Raw genomic sequence first — 10,386 nt, forward strand, 5'->3', positions numbered from 1 at the left:
ACTTAACTTAACTTAACTTAACACAAAAGGATTGCATTTCATTTAACTCTATCAAATTATTATTCAAGAATTTACAAACGTTTAGATAATTTAATTAATAAACAAATGTATATAACAAGGATTATTATTATTATACATATTATTAGTTGTGAATTTAATTGTAATTCAATATTATTCTAAAATAATTTCTCAAATTAATCTCCTTTACTTTTTTTAAGATTAATATAACGTGTTTTAAACATTTATCTATATTATTTCTCTCCTTCACTGATAATATAGTTATATTATTTTGTTGAAAATGATAACTTTTTAACGATCAAGAGATTTTAAACTTATCGGTCACAAGGCACACATTAAACTAGTTTTTTCTGAAATGTATGTTACTGACTACCTTTTTCAAGCTTACATCAATAATTAACTTAAATTCCAATATATTTTTTTAATTATAGGAGTTTTATAATTCTAGTAAATTTTTCGCACCTACGCTGACACTAGCTGCACCTCCCAGTTTGGAAACCGCTGCTTTATATAATGTGTTTTGTATATTACACACATTTTTTTACACTAAAAATGATTAAATATTGTTTATCAAAAAAAAAAACGTAAATCTTATATTTATATATTAAAAACTTTTCAATTATAAGCTTCTTTGATTTTTCAGAATGATTATTTTCAACAGGATCAACTTTCCTCCAAAAACCGTGAATCATTTGATTATTATTACATCGAGGAATGAACAAAATGTATTAATTGCCTTGATATCCTCTTCCTTCAACACACCTTCGAGTGTGACTCTTATAGTTAATGATTAACGCGTTAAACCGCGATTTCATCAGAAATACATAGTTAATAATTGAGATGTTTACAACTTATTATAGTTTACTCTTTAAGTGCTTTGGACTTTATTGAAAAATAATTTAATTATTGATCTATTAAATGATATATTGTGGCACATCGGTTTAAAATCACTTAAAACTTTGTCTAAACTACTGAAACAAAGCCCTTTATAATCCATTAAAGCTTCTATACTCGGGGTTAATATAATCATCATAACTTATATTAAATTATACATTACAAGGGACTAAATAATCATTCATAATGGTTTTTATCGAATATTCAATTTTATTGAAATTACTTACTTCTTATTTTTCATAAATTAAATGATTTTATATAAAAAGTACTTATAGATTTTAAAGTTACAAGAATGTTTTTTATATTATTTATTTTTATTGTTAAAATTAATATTTATTTATATTAGGTAATTTTTAACGTTTTCAATGGGAAACTATTCCGCTCATTGTTATATTATTCTGTTGCAGTTCCAAAACTATTTACACGTTGCCAGGATTTGACAGATTGTGAATAATACATTTATTTAAAAAAAATATATATATTTAGTACAATCTTTTAAATTATATTACTTACTATTTTGCTTATCATATACAAATAATAATATTTTATTGTTATAGGGATATCAAACCGGATAATATTCTATTGGACGAAGAGGGTAAGTTCAATTTTATGATAATGTTCTTACAATTACTTTAAAATATTATTGGGAGAAGCAATACCGACAAATATTAGTTATAAGAATTATTTCGTTTATCTTCATTACGTTTTGGTGTCTAAACGAATTCAGAAAAGTAAATTTAAAATTATTAAAGATACTGAAATTTTTAAAATAAACCTAATCGTGTTTTATATTTATATTGATAAAAAAAAATCAATTACAAATTAATATAATATTAAACAAAGCAGACCTATATATAGCTATTTACATGAGTTAATCTTTTTTAGTTCTTGTTATTGTTGTAAATGAAAATGCTTAATTTTGTTTTTGACTGTTGCAATAAAGACTTTTATTAAACAATATATACATTTATTTTACCAAAAATTAAAATGTTTATATATCTTTAGTATTTATTTACAGAAACTTATAACTTATTGGTGACTATTCTTAAGAACTTTGAATAAAAACATTTTTTTATCAACCCTAAACAAATAACTTGTAATTTTAAAAAATTTTGGAGGTATTAATTTTTGTTTTATTGATCACTAGTATTTATCGGTTTTTAAAACACGGTTTTTGAGTCTAGATGTAAAATATAATCATGAATTAATTATTTGATTAAAAAATAAGCATTTCGACATAAAATCGTCACTTTAATGAAACAAACAGAAAATGGCCAAGGAATTAAGTCTTATTTTCAATTTGCAAAAGAGATGGAATAGAGGTCATAGTATTAAAATCTATTCATAAAATATGAAACAAACAGAAAATGGCCAAGGAATTAAGTTTTATTTTCAATTTGCAAACGAGATGGAATAGAGGTCATAGTATAAAAATCTATTCATAAAATATCTTCAAGAACCTGAGTTTTTTAAATTATTTAATGCTAAAGACGTTTAACAATAACAAATAAAATAATATGTTATATAAATTACTATAAATTTGTTATTCGCTTTTTTTACATAGTTTTCTATTGAATAAATTTATTTTGTTATATTTTATTGTAATATTCTAGAATTTTTTAAGCTTCTTTTTTTTGAGATTCTATTTTGATATATTTTTTAATTTTAAATATAAAAACCCTTTTTCTATTTTTTTTGTGAAAATTCTAAAACCGGTTTAATCCGGTTTTGTAGAATCACAACATCCTTTATTATAAGTAACTTAGTTTTTAAAATTTAACCAAGTTATTTACAAGTAACAAACTTTGTTTTGAAGTCAATATTTGAATATAAGCTTTTTTTTAGCTTTGAAAACATTAAAAAAAAGTTATACAACGATCCTAGGACTTCTTAATAAGAAATTCAATGATTATTATAAAATTGTGTTAGAGTATTACAAGTTTGGACATTGAATATATATATATCAAATACTAACTTAAAAACAAATTATATTTTTCAGTTTTTACGTTTCTTTCCATTATATGTTGTATACTTTTCAAAAATATTACAATCTGGTTCTTTTCCGGGTTTAAAACCTTCATTTCAGTTGTAAAACCATTTTCAAATTGGCAACTGTATTTTAAACTTATTAATTATTACCAAATTATAAAGTGATTGATGAATTGAAGGATAGATCGATAATAATTACTTTCAGTACTCCCTCAGGTCTCTTGCGTTTTCATGGAAACTAGTTTCCAGTTTTTGTAACAATATATGCAATGCGGCAACGCTATTTAAACTGATATGGAAATTGTGCTGGCAATTGAATTGCTAATATAACGTACAACTGCAAAAAAATCATTAATTTGTAAATAAAATTGAAATGAGTTTATTAACTATTTATTATGAACAAATAACTAAATTTTCAATATTCTTTCAATAATGTTAATTACTTATTGATGAGAAGTTGAATAAAATAATATTAAATCACGTAGGTAACAATTATTAATATTACTTTTTTTTTCATTGCAAATAGAAATTAAAACCGCATGTAAAAAAGACTTTATTTTGTCAATTAAAATTTACTTTCTTTTCAAATTTTTAAACCGTAATATATAGTGAGCATGGACTAACTGAAGCCGCACAATTTCTATATGTAGAAGAATAATTATGAAATTTCAACATAAAATGTTCACTATATTTCTTGTTTATATAGTGAAATTAAAACACAAACCGTTCAATAGTTCAATAAGTTTATAAATCTTCAACTTATTGTTTTCTAATTTCCAAGCATGTGCGTTATACTCGCTCTGTCCGAAAATATAGTATACATTTTAATATTTTTTTTAATATAAAAAAATATTAAATTCATTTTATTATCACAATATAACTAAATACAAGTAATTTGTAACGTTGTAAATTGACAATACAAACAACGCTCCAAGGTGCAACGATGTCTCCAGAATTTCGAGAAGACCGGATCGAACCATGAAAGGATACGGTTGACATCTCCAGTAGAGTAGATTTTTTGATATATTTGTGCGATCCCAGAACCGTGAAAGAATACGATTAAGAAGCCCGGTAGAGAATAAGGAAGCAAAAGTTGGAGTTCTTCCTCTCCAGAAAAGGAAGTGGCTTAGAAGATTTTTTATAATTTATATTTTGTATTTTCGTACGCGATATCACTCGTCGTGTTACAAATTTTAGTCTATTCCAAATTTAGTTAAAGTGAGATTTAGCCTTGTTGATGTTTTACTTTTTTTATATGAGGAAACTTATTAAAATTTTTGTTGTTATTCTTGTGATTGAATAGAGATTAAAAAAAATAAATCGAGAACGTTTAAATCGGTGGTGGTTGTGACTTATTATTCCAACCATCAGTAGAACCGTGTTCTATTTTTTCTTTGTTCTTCATATACTGAAATAGCAGTTGCAAAATACCATGAAGTTGTTCGTTGGTCATTTGCTTTGATTTGACATCTCTTCTTTGTAAATACACGGTATTCGGATTAAAGTTTTCCATTTTGAAATAACAGCGGTGACTATTATATTTTTCTTAAAAAAAAACTAATTTTTGGTCTTCAAATTCCAACTTAACTCAAAAACAGCGACTGTCAAATATGTTAGGCTATTTAGTTATCAATGTGAACAATACCAATATATGAATATTGGCAGTTGCTTTCGAAACTAGATAATCTAAGATTTTCTTTCAGGAGGAGTATATCATTTCAGAAATATAGAGCATTCAATTCTAATTTTATTTAATGAAATTAATTTATAATTCAATTAATTATTAATTATTATTTGTATATACATTTTGTATATGCAATACGAAAATCGGTAATAATTGTGTTTGATTCAATATGTATGAATTCGATAAATTTGTTATGCGTCGCTATTAAATTGGAAAACGTAATTTTATATTTATATTAAATTTATATAAAACAAATAATATATTCCGTTATTTATTTATATTATGAATCGAAGTTTTAATCATTTGTTGAACTTTTTAAATAATTATTAATTATATTTTTATAAATAAAATGTATGGCCGGTATATTTGTAACTGATCATATATGTTTATTTTTTAAATCATATATATATTATCAATATACTACTGAAGTTCACCCGAATTTTATTTGGCTGTCGTTTTAGCTAAATAAACAATTTAAAGAAAAAATAATGGTAAAAACTTCCATTGCAAAGTTTGCCAAAAAACAAATGTCAACCGCCATAAGATTTACATAAAATTTGCAGGCATAGATTTTAAAATAAATATATTATAAGACATAATATAAAAAATAAGTACTACAGATATATAGTTAGTACGAGTGTATTTTTTATATTATTTCTCTCAATGTTTCTCAGATAAGTCACGACTCATCCTTATAGATAATTTATAAGTATATATGAATTGAATATTTTGATGTATACCAAAATAATATTAGACAGGAATATCGAACAAAGTGGAATTTTACAAATATTCGAAATATCGAATGTAAATTTCCAATTCTGCTTTCACCTTTATTTGGAGTGTATGGATATACTGTATGTTTTCAAATTCAGATTACCGTAGGCGGATTGAGAATTATTTTCGATTTTGTTCGGGGAAATGTGAAGCAAATGTGAAACAAAGAATGGAAACGGTTGCCACCCCATTGCACGCGAGAAATCCGCGTTTTTTCAACAAATGGCGGTGCGAGAGCGATAGCAAACGCTCGTTTATGTGGGAAAGCGTGAGAGGAAATCAAACGATCCTGGCGGGTTGGATAAGATTGTAAAAGGGTTTAGTAGAGTGTAGATCTGCCGATAAAATGCGCCCCCTCTCTTCTACAATGAGTGTGTGTATATTGCACGAGTTCTAATCATACGTCATTTATCAAAGAACAGCACTCTGGAAACATTAATGTATAATATATTGCATGTACCTGCAATATTTAATGGATTAAACAATTCTAATCTCATTTGAAGATTGTATTGAATTGTAAATAATAAACAAAATTTATTGTACACATACAAATCAGTGTTGTTTTTCTGTCCGGGAAATAATATTAATATAAAGTATAGAAATAAAATTTAAAAAACAAAAAGATAAAATAAATATTTAATTATAGTTTTAAAAGTACCATCCTAGAAAGCAGAAACACTTACAGCATGCTTTATAAATAAATTTTCTTGTGCAGAAACTATCTTCTAATTAATTTAAAAAATATGAAATTACGAACAAACTAAATCAGACCATGATGGTTGATGGCACATTTGAATATTAGAAAAACGCGTTACACTTCGTTTAGAATTTGTTTCATAATAAAATAGTTTTCATAGGAAATTGAGAAGCATTACCTTTTATTGAAACATCAATAAATATTTAGTGGAGTAACCGTGTAGCGAGTTATGTGTGTAGTAGAAATATTTTGATATTCTTCATTTATTTAGAGTTGTATTTCCCTCGGAGCGATTTTAACAATATTAATTATAAGATATCAATTCTCGATATCTTCATACCATTAAATAAATAATTATTATTTGTAAATTCAGTCATACGAAGCTTCGATATAACTATTTCGCTATTTCAACAAAAAATGTCTAAATGTACAAGAAGATGAAGAGGATGTTAGAAAATAAGAAAATGCGGAATCTTGTTAACAATCATAGTAATTATAGATAAGATAAAGGTATCCTCTTTTTATATTTATAATCATACATTCAATTCTTTATATAGTAATCATTATTTAGCTTTAAAATATTTTAGCATTTTTTTTTAAATTTAAGAAGTCATTCTAATAATTATAGTAAAATCAACTTTTTTATTTCAATTATTACTGATTTTACTTCAGTGTGCACTGCTCATTAACAGATATTAGCTGATTTTGTTTTGTATTCTTTCGCAAGTCCTACTGTTTGATTTGTGTTTATTATACTAATCGATTGCAGCGTGAGTATTATTTAAATATCATTATTATTAATGCAGAGAAATAAATAATATTTCATACAGTTATTAAAATGAGTTCACATACCCATCAAAAAGACAATAATATTTCAATTTCAAAAATGCTTTATTATATTGCTAATAAAGTTACAGTGGTAGTTGTTATAAGGGAGTGGCGTATATGTGAGCTTGGGCTCACAGTTATTATAGAAATAAAACGTATGAATATTAGCAGAAGAAGACAAATTTTTGATTCAGATTATGAAACCAGTTTGAGAAATATTAATTTACCAATATTTTTAAACGCAAATCCTTAAATATCTCGATATTTGAAAAAAATGGATTTATACCACTTTTTATAATAACGGTTTATATATCATCTTTCCATTATATTAGGTTGAAGTCAATTTATGTTTTATATACTATTTTTAATTTGGGTAGTTATTTTCCCCTGATAACAAGATAAATGAGATGTCCTAAGAATATATAGTAAAGCATTATAAAGATAATAATCATTTCTATAATGACTGATCTATCCATATAATAAAAGACATAAACGAAAAATATCATACCATGATGTAACGTAGAATAATAGTTGTATGTCCATACCTTTCTAATATGATTTTAAAAGTCATTTAATGTTTACCTGCTTTCAAAATGTGTGTTTTTTTTTTATAAATGCCACTTATATAATTTAATTATACATGCACGATTGAATCTGGACGACAAGGCAACGCCTGACGCTCACGCAAAATTCAATTATTGGTAATATTGATTTGGCGGGTCGAGCATGAAATTCAAAATGCAATTAATAAATATATAATATAAATTAAATTGCAATAAATTACACAACATTTCGTTAAACACGCCAGCTTTTCGAAACTGAAATTAATTAATCAAATACAAATACGAGGAATGTAAATCTATTGATTTGATCAATATATTTTTTTTCTTCTTCGTCCTTCCAACGCCTTCATAGATTATTTATGCTTTATTGGCGCAAAGCGATGAAACTTTTAATGAAAAAATATTTGCGATAGTAATTAAAAAGTACAAAGTCCCAACAAATAATATAGACTTATTTTGAATTAAAAAAGACATGTTTATAAGAAAACCCTCGATAAGATTATCTGCTTGATCCAATTATAGTGGAAAATATGATTTTATTGTTTGTCGCCCTTCTTACATTTACTTTATAATTATATTTTTTTATATTTCTTCTCATGTTCGTTCCATCAAACTTTTAATGGGAATCTTTAAGGCCTTTCAAAGGTGATCCTCCCCGTCTCTTCGCATCGCATGCCTACAGAAAATAAGGAAGTCGATAATTATACAATTTGAAACGAAAACTCGGCAATTTGGCCGGAGGGATTTTTAATAACGCCGACGTTGATGGAAAACAAAAACGAGGAAAAAGTAAGAGACAATCTGTGCCCGTTGCGCTTTTATTCGTCCTTTTTTCAGATTGAAATTGCGGCCTTTAATATAAGCATTCTATGAAGACAACACAATGCAATGAAAACTGAACCAATGCAATATTAGACCGGATGCAATAAATAAATAATTAATAATAATAATATTAAAAAAAAACTAATTACATGAACACCATATAAAAATATATGCTGCTGTCTTAATATCAAAGTTTTCTTTATGAATAAACATTAATATTCCTTCTAAAGTTATACATACATTCAAGTAATATACATATAAGACAATAAGTAAATACAAATTGCTGTGCCATTTATTAAATAGATAAAGCGAAAAGAGTACAGTTCATAGCCCATTGGACTAAAATAGGCCATCAAAAATTTTAAAATAGTACAATTAGTTTGATTCTTGGTTATCAGAAATGTATTCATTTTCGACTTGAAGTGAACGATTTGATATTTCTCTCCACAATATTTTTAAACGTGAGTTCAATGAAATAAGGTTATTTACTAATTTCGCGCTTAGTTCAAAAGATATTTCTTAAATTTATTAAGGGATGTAACAATCGTTCAAGTACTAATTTTACTTTAAAATAGTACCCGAAATGTGTAGGTTAAATGTCCGAAATTATATTGTTTTTGGCGATGGTTGCGTAATGTCGCAATCCAAAAACGAATTTCATTTATTGCTCAATAATCAATTTTGCACAATAGTAAATCTAGGTTAAATATCCGAAAATTCATTGATACAGAACGATTTGGCCATTGCAGAAATACAAATTTACCTGCAAATAGCAATCTGCTACGAATCGTTCAAATATCCGAAAAAGGAGAGATATGGGCGTTGGTGGTGTAATGGTCAGCATAGTTGCCTTCCATGCAGTTGATCCGATTTCGAGTTTCGGTCGGACATCACGCAAGTACTAATTTTAAGTTAAATTGTACCGAAAAGGGAGAAATATGTGCGATGGTGGTGTAATTAAACAATGCGAGAACGATTTTTGCCAATTGCAATTGTAATTTCGTTAATCATATTAGCCGGTAAAACCGCTTACCGATAATGGTAGCCTTAGTTATAAATAAATGTAGATGATTGTCAAATCAATTAAAAAAAATGAGATCAATAAAGAAATACTTATTTTTAATGCTGTATAAAAAGGAATCAAAATTTTATCGTCACCAATTCTTAAAAGAGATAATAAAAATATAATATTCTTATATATCCTCGGTTTACGTTTATCGATCCAATATTTCACTATTTATAGCCCGTATAATCTTTAAGTTCATAATTATATTTTCTTTTCATTGAAGGTCATGCACATATAACCGACTTCAACATTGCAACAGTATTGGAAGATACACATCTGGCGACTTCCATGTCCGGTACGAAACCCTACATTGCACCGGAAATATTCGACTGTGCTATGGACCTCTGCGTGGGATATTCTTATGCGGTCGATTGGTGGTCACTGGGTAACAATTGATCGAATGCTATTAATTAATCAAGCCAGTTGGCTGATTGCATAACTTCCGCACATCCAATTGGTTGGTGCTGTTTGTTTCCGTAGGAGTTGTCGCCTACGAGATGATCAGGGGTTGTCGCCCGTTCGACATCCACTCAAGCACGAGCATCCATGACGTTCGAGTGCTTTTTCAATTAGGCGTGGAATATCCTCAATCGTGGAGCGAGGATATCGTAGATCTTCTCACAGAGTAAGAAAACGTAAAATTTAATTAATCCATCGCATCAATTTGCAATTGAGCCATTATTTTAAAATGCTATTAGTCTTTAATTTAATATATCGAAATATTTAAAGGTTTGCATTTGAATCAATTTAAAAATATTGGAATACGTTAATGAATAATAATAATAATAATATTTTTCACCTCTATTTCTTTTGACTTTATCTTGTTTACGATATTCTTTTTAATACACTAGCTAATATCTGCTAACATCTTACTAAAATTACCATTAACTGATTTTTTTCCAAAAGTTGACTTATACTTCAGAATTACGTATTACATATTCAAAAAATATATATATATTAAAGAAATAGCTGACAGGAGAAATATCGCAATCCTATATTTGCATACAATACAAAATTGAATGATAAAATATTAAAATATATATGAAGGCAC

At 26.7% G+C, this 10,386-nt stretch overlaps 1 protein-coding gene across 1 annotated transcript; it reads left to right on the forward strand.

Moving 5' to 3' along the window:
* Positions 1-1,445: 1,445 nt before the first annotated feature.
* LOC108565969 (serine/threonine-protein kinase 32B-like) lies at positions 1,446-10,004 on the forward strand. Its single transcript, XM_017925654.1, has 3 exons — positions 1,446-1,507; positions 9,559-9,720; positions 9,816-10,004. The coding sequence occupies exons 2-3, from the start codon at positions 9,624-9,626 to the stop codon at positions 9,962-9,964; spliced, it is 246 nt and encodes an 81-aa protein (XP_017781143.1). The 5' UTR covers positions 1,446-1,507; positions 9,559-9,623; the 3' UTR covers positions 9,965-10,004.
* Positions 10,005-10,386: the final 382 nt, after the last annotated feature.

This window comes from Nicrophorus vespilloides, unplaced genomic scaffold, assembly GCF_001412225.1.
Source record: "Nicrophorus vespilloides isolate i.1.1-1 unplaced genomic scaffold, Nicve_v1.0, whole genome shotgun sequence".
Lineage (NCBI taxonomy): Eukaryota > Metazoa > Arthropoda > Insecta > Coleoptera > Silphidae > Nicrophorus > Nicrophorus vespilloides.

Excerpts from the sequence above, each read along its gene's own strand:
- LOC108565969 (XM_017925654.1), top strand. The coding sequence starts at position 9,624 with ATGTCCGGTACGAAACCCTACATTGCACCGGAAATATTCGACTGTGCT. Across the intron at positions 9,721-9,815 it reads GGTCGATTGGTGGTCACTGG|GAGTTGTCGCCTACGAGATG; the intron begins GTAACAATTGAT and ends TTGTTTCCGTAG.